Below are 18,731 nucleotides of genomic sequence, written 5' to 3'. Positions count from 1 at the left end.
AACAAGAAAAACTATGTCGAGAATCGCTTTTTCCTATATTCACGCCGTAAAAATGTTTACAATTTCTCTCGCATAAAACAAGGCCTCATACGGCCCCTTCAATGAAAAACTAAAAAAGTTATGGCTGCTGAAAGGCAGATGAAAACTGAAAAATGTAGCTGGTCATTAAGGCTTTTTCAGGCCTGGTAATTAAAGGGTTAAAGGGGTTGTTTCATGAATGTCCATATGCCCTATTAGCTCATATCGAGATTATAGAGGGTCCCATGCTCAGGACCCCCCTCTATGAGCCAGAACGGAGATTTGCTTTGAACGAGCGCCCCCTGTTCTGCTGGACTCCAGTCGTCCTTGTATTAGATAGACAGTCATTTATATTAATGGCCACCATGTAAAACTACATTTCCCCTGCAGCGACCGCAGAAATGTCTGGCTTGCCATGGCAAAATCAGCTGTTTGCCAGGGGAGCCTGAAGTGGGAAGCTGATCACCCCAGGAGTCGCATTCCGAATATTGTCTCTGATGAGAATCTCTTTAAAGGGGTATTCTCATCTCAAACATTTATGGCATATCCATAGGATATGCCATAAATGTCTGATAGATGCGGGTCCTACCTCTATCGGCACCTATTTGGAGGGGGTCCCCCTACCTACCCCTTGTACACTTGCTCAACTGTTCCCGTAACTCTCAGGGAACTAAATGGAGATTCATTCTCCGCCTGTATGCGACAGATAACCTTATCCTGTAGACATAAAGAAACATTCATTTGGGTAACTGAACCCCTTCTATGTAATAGGAATGGAGCAGATAGTGGTGGAATTGGGAGATGTGAACATTTTGTGGTCATGATGCATTGACATGGTATCCCTGATATTTAGCAGGTGACAAGTACTATGACTTGCTTATAACTTAGACTCTAGAGGACCATTTCAGGCAAGCCGTATCCCCTGTCCCAATGAGTGGTGTAAACCTACATATGGCTCCTTTTCCCTATAGGCACAGCTGCATTAGAGGAGAAATAATGTTATCATGACAAAGAACGCTCGGCACTCTTGCCCTTGTGTGTAGGTTATGGCAATATGAAGTACATGCAACAAAGCCTAAATAATATTTTTATGGATTTTCAGGCAATAAATGCTGCCAAATTTGGAGTGATCGGTGTAATAATATACACCGACCCCAAAGATATCAATGATGGAGAGTCTAATCCTGATAAAGCCTACCCCAACTCCTGGTATATGCCCCCATCTGCTGTAGAACGGGGTTCATTCAAGGAGAATTTCGGAGACCAACTCACTCCCTACTATCCAGCTAAAGGTAATGGTGTGAAGGCAATGGGGCTGCGTCATTTATAAGGGAGCTGTGATACCAATGGCTTCTTAGTCTTCTTCTTAAAGTCCCCAACTTGGTATACTTATATCAGTTACTTTAATTTCGAGGATGCTTCCCTTCTTATTCTTCACTCTAATATATCTATTTCTCAGAGTTTACTTACAGAATTCCAGAGTCCGAGATAAAAGGCATTTCCCATATACCAGCACAGCCAATTGGTTTTAAAGACGCACAAGCCTTGATATGGTAAAATAGTGACATTCGATACTTCATTGTGTAGATATGTATGATACTGTGTGGAAAAATAGACAAGCGGAAGTGATATATACAATAATAAACCATAGATAACATATTTATTTACATAAAGCTCTAGGTATAGATATTCCTTACTAGAGATGAGCAAATAATTGAACATTTTCTTCGCCATTAATTCTCCGACCTGGGCCATCTGATCTGTACTTACCAATTCACTTATAGGTAAATCACGGTTTAAAATATGGCATTTCACAAAATATATGTTGTCTGTATGTTACGATAACCAGAGAAAGAACCAACCGGGCGGCACAATTCACCTATAGCGCCCTCCTTTCCCCATGACTTTGGTTAGGGTTAAGATACTCAAGTGGCCCCAGGACTGCGGTGCCTCTAGCTATCCCAGTGGTTGATTCTCTGAATAACGTCAGCAAAATGGGAACCAGACAAGTGATTGTGTAAAGGTCTATAACACGTACCTAGAGCAGAGTTCCCCAACCTTTTCAGGCTCGAGTTACCCCTACCAATTTCCTCTGGGCATCCCTACCAAAAATTGTTTACAAAAAGACAAAAAACGGCTAAAAACAAGCACTCTTAGGGTATGTTCACACAACTTTTTTTGTAAGGCAGAAATAATCTGCATCAAAATTCCTGAAGTAATTTTGAGGCAGATTTTAAATTGGATGCGTTATTTGACGCTTTTTTCACATCTTTTTGGAATGTTTTTTTACCGCGTTTTTTTTTTAAAGCCGTTGAAGCTAATGCAAAAACTGCAGGTAAAAAAGCTCCCCGAAAGAGCGCCACAGGTTTTTTCTGCCTCCTATTACATTTCAAAGGGAGATCAGAGGCGGAAACCACTTAAAGACCCCCACTCAGAGAAAAATGACCATCAGCCCCCCACTCACAGTAATGACCATCAGCCCCAACTCACAGTAAAATTACCATCAGCCCCCCACTCACAGTAAAATGACCATCACAGTAAATTCACAGTAAAATGAACATCAGCCTCCCACTCACAGTAAAATGACCATCAGCCCGCCACTCACAGTAAAATTACTATCAGCCCCCATTCACAGTAAAATGACCATCAGCCCCCCACTCACAGTAATATTAACATCAGCCCCCCCCCACTCACAGTAATATTACCTTCTTCTCCCACTCACAGTAAAATGACCATTAGTCCCCACTCACAGTAAAATGACCATCAGTCCCCACCAGGGCTGGCCTTAGGGGTGTGCGAGCTGTGTGAGCGCACAGGGCGCTGCCTCTACTCTGTGCTCGGTTCTTATTTACACACACGGAGTAAATAAGAGCCGAGGAGCAGAGGAGGAAGCTCCGCCCACAGCCCGTCCTGCACGAAGCCTGTGATCCTGTCAGCAAGGAGACATGGCGAGTGTCTGTGTGTCACTGTGTGTGTGTGTGTGTGTGTGTGTGTGTGTATACAGTATGTGTCTCTGTGTTTGTATCAGCCTGCATCTCTTCCTAGGTCTGCTAGAGTGACTCGATCTGCTACCACTCAGGCTGGTAGGCTGAGGAGTGGGAGAACCTATCACAGCCTGGCCAGACAGTTCTAGCTCCCGCCCTTGGTCTATGTATACCTTCATTTGCTGCTTGTCCTTTGCCTGTGATTCTCTTGTTTCCTGGCTCTGCTGTTCCTGCTATTACCATTGACCTCTGCTTCATATTGACCCTGGCTTGACTGACTATTCTCCTGCTCTGCTTTTGCTACCGCGTACTCTCCTGGTTTGACTCAGCTCGTACACTACTCTTGTTGCTCACGGTGTTGCCATGGGCAACTTCCCACCTCCCTTGCTTCTGTGTTCCCTTGTCTTGTTTGTCTGTCATGCACATATTTAGCGTAGGGACCGTCGCCCAGTTGTACGCCGTCGCCTAGGACGGGGCGTGCAAGTAGGCAGGGACTGAGTGGCGGGTAGTTTAGTGCTCACCTGTCCGTCTCCCTACCCCGACATTACATAATCACAGGCCCATATACCTTTTCTACCCTGGTCCCTGACACAACTATGGACCCCCTTGAGGCCCTGGCTCTGCAAATGCAGGGTCTCTCCCTACAGGTCCAAGACCTGGCTCAGAGGTGCAACCAGCGTGATGCTACCCAGGTAGTGCCCTCCACCTCACCTCTTGAACCCCACCTCAAGTTGCCTGACCGGTTCTCAGGGGACCGGAAGACTTTTTTATCCTTTCGGGAGAGTTGTGGGCTCTTTTTCCGTTTAAGGCCCCACTCCTCAGGTTCTGAGAGCCAGCGAGTGGGTATAATTATGTCCCGGCTCCAGGACGGCCCCCAGGAATGGGCCTTCTCCTTGGCTCCTGACGCCCCTGAACTTTCTTCTGTTGACCTTTTTTTTTCTGCTCTCGGGCTCATCTATGACGAGACTGACAAGACTGCCTTTGCCGAGAGTCAGCTGGTGACCTTACGTCAGGGTAAGAGACCCATTGAGGAGTACTGTTCTGACTTTAGGAAGTGGTGTGTAGCTTCTTGGTGGAATGACCCTGCCTTGAGGTGCCAGTTTAGATTGGGTCTGTCGAACGCCCTGAAAGACCTGTTAGTTATCCCTCTTCTGATTCTCTAGATCAGGTTATGGCGCTAGCGGTACGTCTTGACCGGCGTCTCAGGGAACGACGACTTGAACGTTTTTGTGCCTTCTCCTCTGACTCCCCTATGATGGCTCCCGAGGTTCCGTTGCTTCGTTCTTCCACGGAAAACTCGGATGAACCAATGCAACTCGGGGCCTCCGTGTCTCCCCAACAACGTAGAGAGTTCCGCAAGAAGAATGGTCTCTGCTTCTACTGTGGGGATGACAAGCATCAAGTGAACGACTGTCCTAGGCGTAAGAATAAGTAGCCGGAAAACTTCCGCGCCTAAGTGACCATTGGGGAGGTCGCTTGGGCACACAGGTATTTCCTGTAAATATGAAACCTAATAAGATCTTGCTTCTCTTTCAGGTCTCTTTTGATGGTAGGTCTGCCACCGGCAGTGCCTTCGTGGATTCAGGGTCTTCTGCTAATATTATGTCTGTGGAATTTGCTATGTCTCTTGCTATGCCATTGATTGATTTGCCTAAACCTGTCCTGGTAGTGGGTATCGAGTCCACTCCACTTGCTAATGGTTATTTTATGCAGCATACCCCTGTTTTTGAACTCATTGTTGGCTCCATTCATTTGGAGCAGTGTTCAGTGTTGGTGATGCAGGGATTATCGTCCGATTTGATTTTAGGCCTTCCTTGTTTGCAGATGCATAATCCCACGTTTAACTGGAATACTGGGGATCTTACTAAATGGGGTAATGAATGCATGACGTCCTGTTTTTCTATTAATTTGGTTTCTCTCGTTGAGGAGGTGAACACTCTACCTGAGTTTATTCAGGACTTCACGGATGTTTTTTCTAAAAAAGCCGCCAAATAGTTACCTCCTCATAGAGAGTACGATTGCGCAATCGATTTGGTACCAGGAGCTAAGCTCCCTAAAGGTAGGATATTTAATCTCTCTTGTCCCGAACGTGAAGCCATGAGAGAATATATCCAGGAAAGCCTGGCCAAGGGTTATATTCGCCCCTCTACTTCTCTGGTAGGTGCCGGCTTCTTCTTCGTAGGGAAGAAGGAGGTGGTCTTAGGCCGTGCATTGATTACCGAAACTTGAATAAGGTCACTGTAAGGAACCAATATCCCCTTCCTTTGATTCCTGATCTCTTCAATCAGGTTCAGGGGGCCCAAGGGTTCTCTAAGTTTGATCTTCGGGGGGCTTATAACCTTATCCGAATCAGAGAGGGGGATGAGTGGAAGACTGCGTTTAACACGCCCGAAGGTCATTTCGAATACCTCGTCATGCCCTTTGGGTTGTGTAATGCTCCCGCAGTTTTCCAGAATTTCATAAATGAGATTTTAAGAGATTACCTGGGGGTATTTCTTGTAGTGCACCTTGATGATATACTGGTGTTTTCCAAGGACTGGTCCTCCCACATTGAGCATGTCAGGAAGGTGCTCCAGGCCCTTCGGGGAAAACAAACTCTTTGCTAAAACCGAAAAATGTGTGTTTGGGGTGCAGGAAATACCATTTTTGGGTCAAATCCTCCTAACTAATTCCGCATGGACCCTGCCAAGGTTCAGGCTGTGGCTGAATGGGTCCAACCTGCCTCCCTGAAGGCTTTACAGTGCTTCCTGGGGTTTGCTAATTATTACAGGAGATTTATTGCTAACTTCTCGGTCATCGCTAAGCCTCTTACGGACCTTACTCGCAAAGGTGCTGATCTCCTCCACTGGCCTCCGGAGGCGGTCCAGGCTTTTGAGATCCTTAAGAGGTGCTTTATCTCGGCCCCAGTGCTGATTCAGCCTAACCAAATGGAGCCATTCATCGTGGAGGTTGACGCCTCCGAGGTGGGAGTGGGTGCTGCCTTGTCTCAGGGTACTAGGTCTCTCACCCATCTCCGTCCCTGTGCCTACTTCTCCAGGAAATTCTACCCCTTTTTCTGTAATTTTGGGTTTAATCCACGGTTCTCCTCCGTTTCACCTGGTGGTTCCAACAATCCCGAGTTAGATGTCGTTCATCGGGAACTGTGCACAGTCTGGGCCCAGGTTCTGAAGAACCTTGAGGCGTCCCAGAGCATACAAAAGACTCAGGCAGATAAAAGACGTTCTACTAACCCTTTGTTTGTGGTCGGGGATTTGGTGTGGTTGTCTTCAAAAAATTTGCGCCTTAAAGTTCCGTCCAAGAAATTTGCTCCCCGGTATATAGGGCCGTACAAGGTCATTGAGGTCCTTAACCCTGTCTCCTTCCGGCTGGAGTTCCCCACGTCTTTTCAAATACACAACGTGTTCCATGCCTCCCTCCTGAAACGCTGATCCCCGTCCTTGGCTACCTCGAGGAAACCTCCAGTCCCTGTTCTCACTCCTGAAGGGGTAAAATTTGAGGTGGCCAAGATTGTGGACAGCAGGATGGTCCAAGGCTCCCTCCAGTACCTGGTCCATTGGAGAGGATACGGGCCTGAGGAGAGGACTTGGGTACCCGCCCGGGATGTTCACGCCGGGTTATTGCTCAGGAAGTTCCATCTTCGGTTCCCCAACAAGCCAGGTCCACCTAGGAAGGGTCCAGTGGCCCCTCATAAAAGGGGGGATACTGTAAAAGATTTGCCAGACTCAGCTTCTGTGTCAACGCCTGTGGTTAATCAGCCTGCATCTATTCCTAGGTCTGCTAGAGTCACTCGATCTGCTACCACTCAGGCTGGTAGGCTGAGGAGTGGGAGAACCTATCACAGCCTGGCCAGACGGTTCTAGCTCCTGCCCTTGGTCTACGTATACCTTCATTTGCTGCTTGTCCTTTGCCTGCGATTCTCTTGTTTCCTGTCTCTGCTGTTCCTGCTATTACCATTGACCTCTGCTTCATATCGACCCTGGCTTGACTGACTATTCTCCTGCTCTGCTTTTGCTACCGCGTACTCTCCTGGTTTGACTCAGCTCATCCACTACTCTTGTTGCTCACGGTGTTGTTGTTTGTCTGTCGTGCACATATTTAGCGTAGGGACCGTCGCCGAGTTGTACGCCGTCGCCTAGGATGGGCCGTGCAAGTAGGCAGGGACTGAGTGGCGGGTAGATTAGGGCTCACCTGTCCGTCTCCCTACCCCGACATTACAGTGTGTGTGTATACAGTGTGTGTCTCTGTGTATACAGTATGTGTCTCTATTTTTGTATGTGTATATGTTACAGTGTGTGTGTGTGTGTGTGTGTGTGTAGTGGGTATACAGTATGTGTCTCTGTGTTTGTTAATGTGTGTGTGTGTGTGTGTCTTCATGTGTTTATGTCTCTTTGTAAAAGTGTGTGTTCAATATTAAAGTAGAACAGATAAAACAAAGATATCTGTGCTGCCTCCTATATACCCTGCTGCCCCTATATACCCTGATGCCCCTATATATCCTGATGCTCCTTATATAACCTTTTGCTTCCTATATACCCTGCTGTCCCTTATATATCCTGCAGCCTCCTATATATCCTGCAGCCCCCTATATGTCCTGCAGCCCTATATATCCTGCATCCCCTATATATCCTGCTGCCCTCTATATATCCTGCTGCCCATTATATACTCTGCTGACCCTTATATACACTGCTGCCCCTATATACTCTGCTGCCTCCTATATACCCTGCTGCCCCTATATATCCTGATGCTCCTTATATAACCTTTTGCTTCCTATATACCCTGCTGTCCCTTATATACCCAGCTGCCCCTATATATCCTGCAGCCTCCTATATATCCTGCAGCCCCCTATATGTCCTGCAGCCCTATATATCCTGCATCCCCTATATATCCTGCTGCCCTCTATATATCCTGCTGCCCATTATATACTCTGCTGACCCTTATATACACTGCTGCCCCTATATACTCTGCTGCCTCCTATATACCCTGCTGCCCCTATATGTCCTGCTACCCCCTATATATCCTGCTGCCCATTGTATACCCTGCTGCCCATTATATACCCTGCTGCCCCTTATATACCCTGCTGCCCCTATATACCCTGCTGCTCCTTATAAACCCTGCTGCCCGTTATATACTCTGCTGCCCTTATATATGCCTCTGTGTGTGTTTATATGTGTCTGTGGGTATAGTTATCATCTACGACATTATCTGTACTCAGAGAGTTATCACTGTGTTTTCTGTGGTGTTATATAGGACTGCAAGTAACATCTACTACATTATCTGTATTCAGAGAGTAATCACTGTGTTATATGTGGTGTTACATAGGACTGCAGGTAACATCTATGACATTATCTGTACTCAGAGTTATCACTGTGTTATCTGTGGTGTTACATAGGACTGCAGGTAACATCTACTACATTAGCTGTACACAGAGTTATCACAGTGTTATTTGTGGTGTTACATAGGACTGCAGATAACATCCACTACATTATCTGTACTCAGAGAGTTATCACTGTGTTATCTGTGGTGTTACTTAGGACTGCAGGCAATGTCTACTACATTATCTGTACTCCGTTATTACTGTGTGTTATCTGTGGTGTTACATAGTGCTGCGCATGAAATATACGACATTATCTGTACTGGGTATATATGGTTCTGTTTGTGAATGTGTCTTTGTGCTTGTATATATGTGCCTTTTATGTATTTGTATATGTCCCTGTCTGTGTATTTATCTGCCGGTGTGTGTGTGTGTGTGTGTATGTATATATGTGTCTGTATGTCTATATATTTACCTGTATGTATATATTCCAGAATGTGTGTATGTATATTTGCCTGTATGTCTAAATATCTCTCTTTATGTATGTACAGTATATATGTTCCAGAGTGTCTATATATGTGGTTCATTTTTGGTTTGTGTAGGGGGCGGCAGTAGAGAGTCCCGCACAGGTCGCTATTCAACCTAATGCCGGCCCTGGTCCCCACTCACAGAAAAATGACCATCAGCCCCCACTCACAGTAAGATGAACATCAGCCCCCACTCACAGTAAAATCACCATCATCCCACCACTCACAGTAAAATGACCATCAGACCTACACTCACAGTAAAATGACCATCAAGCCCACTCATAGTATAATGACTATCAGCCCCCTCATAGTATAATGACCATCAGCCCCCTCATAGTATAATGACCATCAGCCCCCTCACAGTAATGACCATCATAGACAAGTTAATTCCTCCTCCAGCAGTAAGCACACTATAACGCCACTACAATCACATCATAGAGATGTGATTGTAACAGCCCAAAAGTGTTCTTACTGCTGGAGAAGGAATCTCATACTTACCCTGCCCAGGACTGCAGCATTAACGGCTCATCTCCCTTCGTCGGGCTCTTCTAGCGGGAAGTGGTGGGCAGTACTAGTACCGTGCGTGCATCATGCCTACTACAAGCAAAAGCTTCTTTTTTTATGGTAGTGGGTGAGTGGAGTGTCGTAGCACCCCTAGATGGCTCTCACAGCACCCCAGGGTGCCGCGGCACTCCGGTTGGGAACCACTGACCTAGGGAGTCACATAGCAGTCAAGCAGTTCAGGGTTCTGGTTGGTTGAATGTAGCAGAGCCAGGTTTGTGGTACAGAAGCAGAAGTCAGGATCGTCGTCAGGCAATCCAGGGTTTGGTAACAGGTAACAGTAATGTAGCAGAGCAGAGGATAATTCTAAAAAGTAATCGAGGACAGAAAATGGGTCACAATATCAAATTATAAAATTCAAGTTCAGGAAAGAAAAATCAAGTTATTTGCCTGATGTCCCTACAAGCCCTGTCGAGAGACTCATTGTGGAGGCCAGCAAGGCGAGATGGCGCTGGACTGCGGCGAGGATCTTACACTGTATAAGTTCCATATAGCTGTCCAGAGTTAATATGGAGCTACCTGATGTCAGGCGATTCTCCAATGGGAGAGGAAGTCCATCTTGGCCCAGCAATCCCAAGTGATGAAGAGTGATGGTAACCAGGCAGTGTGGGGTTTTTATTGCATCTGTACTTGACGGATGACATCAGGTAGACGTCAGTACTAACACCTAGGTACCTGTAGACAACCTGGAGTGGAAATGGCGGACAACAGACGAGAGACTGAGAAAGACAGACATCTTTGGGGGAAGTAGGAAGGACTTTCGAACCATAGGCTCAGATGGCAGCAAGGGAGATAGTATTTTTTTATGGTGGTAAGGCCACAAGTGCGGAAGGCACCAGAGGGTATTGTAGTGCGTATTAGCCCCCTGGAGTGAGAGCTATCAATTCTCTCAACATCAGAACCGATGTTGGTGAGGCTTGGTACTTCCAGCATCTGGGGACCCTCCACTGACTTTTATGGAGAAGTCAATACAGCCATATTCTTAGTATTTTTCAGTATTTTAATTGTTGAATTTGTGTTTTTATTATACTTTCTGCAGTGAACTGGGTGGACTACAGGCACCAGAAAGCTGGAGAGGAGCTCTGGAGTGTCCCTATAACATAGGACCTGGCTTCCGGCAAAGTACATTTAATAACAGGTATTGCACATTTAGTATTAGCGCTAGTCTCCTTCACTATATACATCTTCTCAATGACAAATACATAAGTTCAAACACTTGGCTCTTGACTTAGGGGACCCCATGGCATCTTAACAATCCTTCTCATATCAAAGCCTCACCAGCGATCAGCTGCCAGCAGCCACTTATTTCCCCTGCAGTGAAATGAATGAATGACAATCATGTATCCGCCCTGGAGCAGCTACACAGTGTGAAAATCCTGCCTCGTGGGAAGAAATGAGGAAATACTGGTAGGCTGGACCCATCAGAGGATCTCCTGGTCCTCCGGTGAGGCCAGTCTGATGCATGGCTGTTTTAGTAAATACTTGGATTCTCCACAAAATAAAAATTCTATATAATCTTTTCTTATAACTTTACATTGTGCCGAGCCCCTATTATTCCTCCTGGGAATGTATGAATAAATACATTTTCCTGGGTGTTACCATTCCTCTTGTCTATGGGGGTATCTCTACCCAATCTCACACTGTCCAATCAGAGTTGACAGTGTAGGGACACATCCTATTGAAAAAGTTAATGGTAAATCCCAGTTTTCAATTTCTTTATACATTCTAAAATTAATAACCGAGGAACGGCACAATGCAAGATGCTCCAAAATTGGTATTTTATGGTGAACACAAGTATTTACGAAAACAGCCATGACAGGAGAGCTAACAGTTCCTCTACTACAAACCTGTTACATCATAACGGTATAAGGTCGTCATCCTAATAACATCTATGAACTTCTGTTTCAGTGACGTGCAAGTTAATGTTTACAACAAGCGGACAATACGATCTTCAGCAAATGTGATGGGGCTCATCAGAGGATCCGTAGAGCCGGGTGAGATCATCGTAACATTTAAATGAGTCAATGAGAGTATATTCCTTGTAATGACAGGCCAGTACAGATAAGAGTGACTGTGGCCCCTATAATACTTGGGGCCACAGGATGCGGTTATGTCATATCTATGATAGATTAGTTATTAGCCACAATTCTGCTATGACGGCAACTTCTCTATGTTCAGACAGGTACATTATATATGGCAACCACAGAGATAGTTGGGTACATGGAGCCATCGACCCAAGCAGTGGAACTGCAGTGATGCTGGAGATAACCAGGATTTTGGGCACCAAGCTAAAAAGTGGTATGGTTCTTCTCATTCTACCTCAATGTCTCCTGACTTTTGAATATTAACAATGGCACTCTGTTAATCTATGACATATTATAGGTTTATGGCGTCCACGTAGAACCATCATTTTTGGCAGCTGGGGAGCAGAAGAGTTTGGACTTATTGGCTCAACTGAGTTTGCTGAGGTAATCAGAGTAATGTTCAGTAATGATGGTTAGAGGAGGGAATGGGTAGGAGAGTAAGGCACCTGCCTAGGGTGCAGACAGAATTGGACTGGTCCCCTAGAGTACCAGATGATGGTCTGATGGGTCCAGGCTTTGACAATAATGGGCATCAACTGTCCAGCAGAGGACAACCCCATTTGGAGTTGACTTTGGAGCCAATCACTTGCCACTAGGGACTATTTTTCTTTTGGGATGATCCACTAATAACCTATTAGGATGATATGCCCTGTGTGTACAATGATAACAAAGATTATGAAGATGTTGAAATCCAACATGCCCGATCCTTCGTTTTCCCCAGGAGATAAGTGACACCAGAAGTGTCTGATAGCCACAACCCCTATGTCAATAAACACACGCCTGGCTGATCTGAGCATACTGTACACGTTTATAGACCTACTGGGTATTCAACACAAAGCAATCTAAAGTGTATGTCCATGACGTGTGTCTTAGGGGTGGAGAACCAGATCCTCCAAGATGTGGTCTATAAAATGGGCAACTCTTACTTTTGTTATATGACTTCTAATTGGTTATCGCTGTTGAGTTTTGCAAGATTTATCATTATTAGATAGTTGTCTGTTGGAAACAATAAAAAAAGAAAAAGAAGATCAAACATCTACAAAATAGGCATCACAGAAGTAGTAAATGTGACTACCGTTATCCCCGTTCAGAGTGTGCGTCTTTAAATTTCCTTCCTCTCTTCCTGATGCGGATATGTTAGGAGTCTCAGCAAGAAGAATACAAATCCTGTGGTTCCACTTGTCTTCCGCATTGCTCCGCAGCTCTCGCTTTGTGCTCCGATCCTGTAGTTCCCGCTTCTTCCCGGAATTACAACTCATTACTAAGCTTCTTCAATATGAATGAATTTGGTCGCATGCACAGTTCATCGCTTGCTAAGCTGAGTGTGAACAATCTGGTATACCCACTGAGCATGTGTAAGAGCTACAGCTGCACATGCTCAGTACGAAGAAGACATAATCCAGCCCCATGTACAGCATGTCATTGATGACATGCCGTACATTGGGGGGGGGGGAGGGTGGGGTTTCTCGAGGGAGCACTTATGATGGATACACGTGTTGTCACCATCACAAAAAGAGAACAGCGCCAGCATGACCATGTGACCTACTATGGAATACAGCTCCGGAAGACATTTCAACATAGTAATTTTATTTGCAAAGTTGTCTAAAAATTGTCCGGTTGAGAAAACTGATGCCAGAAAAATCGCATTAGGGAATTCTGAGTTAATAGAGGTGGGGGAGGGGGGGGGGGGTTCCGTTCAAGATCCTCATCTCTTGGCCAGAGTGGAGAGCGGTTACAAGGAGCCTCTCTCTCTCTAGAGGACTGTCCCATCCTGCATTATACAGACAACACATTGATATGAATGGGCACTGTGTAATGCTTAATTTCTCCTGAGGTGGCGCTGCAGGGTAATCTGAAAACTTACTGCCAGGCTTACCCTGCAGGGGGACACTTTGTGATCTGCTTATTGTTAAGGGACATTTATAACATATCAGGATTTTCCGAGGCAGAGAACCCCTTTAATAGCAGTATAGAGAATAACAAAAATATAGGTAATTATTTCAGAACCCGTCAGGAGGATCGGTTGATACAGTGTCAGCCCAATCTCTTTAAAGGCAGAACTCTATACAATGAGATCTGCCATTAAAAATGACCACGTGTTTATGTACTAACTACACGGGGCATCAGCATCTGAAACATAAATATACAGTACATATTGTGGTCGTCTAGGGGTTAATTTAATCAATTCAGTGTACAATATTATAAAAGGTCACCGTTTTTGCTTATTTGGACATATAGAACTCTATATACTCCATGTGATGCCAATAAAAAAAATATTTCAAAATTATTTTACGCTCAGAAAATTAATGCAAATAAATGAATGGTGACAGATCCACCAAGTGTGACCATGTGGATCCATTATGTAAATAAAGTACTAAATCTTAAAAGAACATATTATACTAAAAAGTGATGAAAAGCAAAGAAAAAAAATCGCTGCGTCCTGATGTCGAAGATAGATTGCGCCCTTAAGTTATCAATAGTGGCTAGATGGCAGCCGTATTAGTAAATCGGCAGCCATATTGGAACACCTCAATTCACAATCGCCATCTTGATATACTCCAGGACTTATTACGGATTTAAATTGGAGTTTAATATATAAAAGTTTTATTACACATTCAAAGAACATGTACGAAAAATATCCAAATCTACTCAATTACTTCACAACGCCAACAGCTTCCCGGTGGTGGTGAAGTAATTTTAATTGATGTTTTAGGCAGCTGAGTATGTAATATCCACGACTATATACATACATATTAACACAATCTTTTATCAACACATATAATTGATGTTTCTTTCTTAGGATTACTACAGCAAATTAAGGGACCGGACTGTGGCATACATCAATGTGGACATCTCTGTGTTTGGTGAGTTTAACAATAATCCTGACGTCGAGGGCTTGATGTCATCTGTACATCCTTTTGGACAGTAAGAGCATAAATAACGGTGTGGAAATTCTTTCCGGTTCAGGTTTTACAAAGTCGTCCATATGATAAGTATTAGAATGTGATATAATCAGTATTTTGATGTCTATCGCAAATATTAAATGGGCGTTGGGGCTTTGGATCCATCTGCGTCCCACTCAGCTTCTTCTCTAGTGACCTCACGGTCAGTACAGACAAGGAAATAAGACACAATAACGAAGTTTTATTTCAATGTCTTTTGGGAATGTTTAGGGGGTGTAAAGGACTGTTCTTCTATGTCAAATACAGACATATAGCCTTAGTATTTAAAATACTGTATATTGCAGAGTATCTTTATATATCTTGCCACATTCCTTCCAAAAAGTTACTGCTCTTTTTAACTTTTTAACGTAAATGTTTTCCTTTTATAAGCAGTGTTTAGATTGACAGAGAAATAACACTTTATTTTTTGTAATCTTTATTACAGGCTATGTACAACTTTGAGCATTTTTTTTTTAATAAATCAATCAGTTTTAGTGATTGCAAATAACTTTTAATCATTTTTTTTTTTAACTTTGTAAGATACAGCTTCTAAGTATACTGTATACATAAAAGCTGTTTCCTGCCATCAATGCCGATTCTGTCAGGCCAGCTGGACTGACGGCTCTGGTGAAAGCTGGTCCTGCCTGTCTCTGAAACACAGGATCCAGCTAATAGTGATAACATCTAAGGCCCCATGCACACGGCCGTAATTTTGATCCTCAATTACAGACCGTAATTGCGGATCAAAGTACGGACCCATTAATTTGTATTGCCCATGGACACTTTCCCATATATTTATAGGAGGTTGTCCGGGCCGTAAAAAGTATCCGCAAAAAATGGGCATGTCCTATTTTTTTATTTTGCGGATCGTGCTCCCATACTTTGGGAGCACGGTCCGCAAATACGTCTGACTGTCCGAGGCTGGCCGTAGCCGTAATCACTAACTGGGATTACGGCTACGGCCGTGTGTAGGAGGCCTAAGTCAGAGACACGCAGGACCACCTTTCAGTGCAGCGGGCCAGATGGAATCTGCTTTGACGACAGGATACAGCTTCTATGTATACAGGATACATAGAAGCTCTATCTTAAAAAGTAAAGAAATATTATTAAAGTCAATTCAAAACTTGTTATGATGTTTTTTGTGTTTTTTTAAATGTTTGTTTAAAGGTGTATATCGCCTTTAAGTTTGTTGATTACAAATAACCATAAAAAAAATGACAATTCAGTATCAAAACGAATCACTATACCCATTAAACGCCGCCCGTCCACCCCAACTTGTACAGGGGGGCAAAACATTTTTGAAAAATCTATATACGGCACTGTTCACACGTGGGTTCTCCATGAAAGCTCCCGTTATACGCACTAAACGGCTCCATTGGGCTCCATTTACCCAACGGAGGCCAAAAGGACATTCTTTTGTCCTCCGTTAGGCTGGTATACGTCAGTATACATTTTGTTTTTCAGGTATGTAACCATATTAAAATAAGCTATTCCATACAATTAAAACCCAGAATAAATACGTATACGATTGTTTTTTTTAATGTGTTAGCCTATGGGTGATATATGCCACTGTATGGCAAATGTCACAGGCATATGTTCGACGTATACATAATGGGCTTTTCAATAGTTTTTCATGACGCAAATGGATTCCATTAAAGCCTATGGTTGAAAGATACCTATGATGAATGCCATACATTGGCATGTGTCACCCAAAGGCTATTATAGCATCCGTTCAACTTATACAACATGAAAAGGATATGAGAGTTCATGACGTGTACTTGAAATGTATCCCATTATAGTCTATGGGTGATGGATGCCACTGTTAGGCATCTGTCACAGCCTATGATTAATGTATACGTTGGGAGGTTTTTCCAGAATATACGTTAAATCTAGGCCAAAGCGTGATGTGAATAGGGCCTAACGTAGACTTGCCAATTTCCTCATGGTTAATATAGGGGAAAAAAAAAATATTTGACAATTCTTTTGACTGTATTCAACCAGTTTTCAATAGTAGGAATGAAGTCAGACAACCAAATCCTCACAATAATAAAGGTGTGCAAGAAAAAAACATTTCATGATGGAAACTTTCAATTCCATAGAACCTGGAATCTGCATAACATCTCCTATATTGCCTATATAGGCAGAGCTGGAAAATGTATTTAGTATATTTCCTAGATTCCCCTAATTACCGAACCCCAGTATTCTTAAATTTTAGGGCAGCTCCATGTAATGTGCATTAAAGAGGATCTGTCACTAGTTTATTAATTTCCTAACTAATCTAATAGGCGCTATGATGCCGATAACTACAGTGTGATTTGTTTTATTAAAAACATTTATAATTTGCAAAGTTATGAGCATTTTTCTAAATATGCTGATGTGGCTCTAATAGCCAAATAGGAGGTGACTCTAACTTTTCGCTCTGGGCAATGCAATGTTTTCTGTATGACGCTGTCCAATCAGCAAACAGCTTCTCCCTCCTCCCTGCCCAGCCACACATTGTGATCATATAGTATACAGCTTCCATTCCCGACTGTGTATTCAACTGGCGATATCCCCTGTTGTGTCACAGTTGAAACTGCGATCATATGAAAGAAAGAATCTCATCTTTCATATGACACCAGAACCGCTGTTCTAGGTGGTCCACAGCCCGATATATGAAGTGCTCCCCCTTCCCTCCAGCCTCAATCTCTCACACTGTGTGACGCAGCTTCATGCTGATAGGACAGTGTCAGGGGCTGTGAGGAGGCTCCACCTCAGGAGAATCGCTGGTGGTGACACCCACTTGTCTAGTATGGCCTCATTTACATATTTAGAAAAAAGGCCATAACTTTTAAAATAATAAACTTTTTGGGACACAATTTCACTAGGATTATCAGCTTGACAGCGCCTATTGGATTAGCTAGGAGATGGGGCATTACTAGGCCCTGTTCACACAGAGTTTTTTGCAGGCAGAAAAATCTGCCTCAAAATTCCGTGAATTAGGCCTTCAACTAGAGCCTCTTTAAATGTTATTAACATCATACTATTATATAAAACGCAAGCCATGTTTCTGACTCGCTTCTCTGATTGGCTGCAGAGGTCACATGGTGTAACCACTTCAGCCAATCACTGTGTAGTTGACGCAGGCATACATAGTGCTAACTATAACTGCTCAGGCGCGGCTCCTCAGCCTGACCCTCATCTTCCTGCATGGGCTATTCTAAATGGAAATGGTCACCGGCATTTTCATCCTCATGAGAGTAGATGTTCATCAGTATTTTGCACCTGAGCACTCTCCCTCTATGTAGCATTGTGGTTTGTCTGCATCTTGTTGGGAATTGGTGTTTGTACCTGCCCTTGTATGAGTAATTATGGCCCTTTTCAGTGATTTTAAACTATTTAGGCCCCATGCACACGAACGTGCTTTTGCGGCTGCAATTCCCCCGAAAATCCATGGGAGAATTTCGGCCCCATTCATTCCTATGGGGCCATACACACGACCGTGGTTTTCACGGTCCGTCTATGGCCCGGGAGCCTAGACCACAGAAAGACCGCAGAAAGAACAGGCATGCCTTATTTCGGCCGTGCACATGGCTACGGTCGTGTGCATGAGGCCTTAGATTAAAAAACCCAAAATGTAGACATTCACGTAGATGTAAATGCGCCATATAACACAAGACGGTAGACATTTTCTATATTGTTAAAGATAATTAGCGAGTGACAGTAATGAAGAATCTCATAAACAGCAGCAACAGCGCTTTTTGGAAATATCTCAAGGGGGCAGATTTACTATTCAAATTGAGCCAGAACTCTGGCATTCATGCTTTGCTCCACATTTATTACCCATTTCAGCCATTTTTTTTTTATTAAACACGCTCAACAAGGGGCGTGGCTTATCGGAAAGGGGACTGTTGGAGAGGGCGTGGCTTATTGAAAAGGGGGACTGTTGGAGAGGGCGTGGCTTAAATGTGACCCCAAACAAATCGCCAACATTTTGACACAAAAAACTGGCATAAACTAAGCCAACTAATAGGTGGTAAAAGGAAGAGAAAAGTTTCTAGCATGTCCAGCTTGATGCACCACAAATTTAGCTCACTGTCTCGTTTAAGTTTACACTGTCTAACATTTAGACAGTATTGGTAAATCTGCCCCCTTGTTTTTATCATTCCTAGCACATTTTTGCAGATGACAATGACAAATAATTTTCCTCTTTCAGCTAATGCTACACTGAGGGTTCAGGGGACTCCTCCAGCACAAGGTGTCGTCTTTGCTGCATCTAAACAGGTAACTCCATTATCTGATGAGAGACCGTCAAAGATGTTGTC

General features: G+C 43.9%; 1 protein-coding gene and 1 long non-coding RNA gene across 3 annotated transcripts in view; one reads left to right on the top strand and one right to left on the bottom strand.

The window, feature by feature from the left end:
• LOC142760641 (aminopeptidase NAALADL1-like) overlaps positions 1-18,731 on the top strand; it is a 56,576-nt gene that overhangs the window by 16,353 nt on the left and 21,492 nt on the right. Inside the window, exons 5-12 of the mRNA XM_075863834.1 lie at positions 1,121-1,310; positions 1,478-1,571; positions 10,441-10,539; positions 11,310-11,395; positions 11,580-11,699; positions 11,784-11,869; positions 14,286-14,349; positions 18,623-18,690. Coding sequence (XP_075719949.1) covers positions 1,121-1,310; positions 1,478-1,571; positions 10,441-10,539; positions 11,310-11,395; positions 11,580-11,699; positions 11,784-11,869; positions 14,286-14,349; positions 18,623-18,690 — 807 coding nt within the window. The remainder of the gene's footprint in view (positions 1-1,120; positions 1,311-1,477; positions 1,572-10,440; positions 10,540-11,309; positions 11,396-11,579; positions 11,700-11,783; positions 11,870-14,285; positions 14,350-18,622; positions 18,691-18,731) is intronic.
• The window catches only part of LOC142760642 (uncharacterized), a 40,111-nt gene that overhangs the window by 1,186 nt on the left and 20,194 nt on the right, over positions 1-18,731 (bottom strand). Inside the window, exons 1-2 of one of the 2 annotated variants that reach the window (XR_012883333.1) lie at positions 9,553-9,701; positions 1,489-1,617 (exon numbers count right to left, since the gene is read on the bottom strand). This is a non-coding gene — a long non-coding RNA (uncharacterized LOC142760642). Of the gene's footprint in view, positions 1-1,488; positions 1,618-9,552; positions 9,702-18,731 lie in introns of those variants that run through there. The other variant, XR_012883332.1, reaches the window with a different exon arrangement.

Source organism: Rhinoderma darwinii, chromosome 4 (genome assembly GCF_050947455.1).
Source record: "Rhinoderma darwinii isolate aRhiDar2 chromosome 4, aRhiDar2.hap1, whole genome shotgun sequence".
In the NCBI taxonomy this organism is placed as follows: domain Eukaryota; kingdom Metazoa; phylum Chordata; class Amphibia; order Anura; family Rhinodermatidae; genus Rhinoderma; species Rhinoderma darwinii.
Note: the sequence above shows the minus strand (reverse complement) of the source record. Positions and strands in the feature narration are given on the sequence as shown.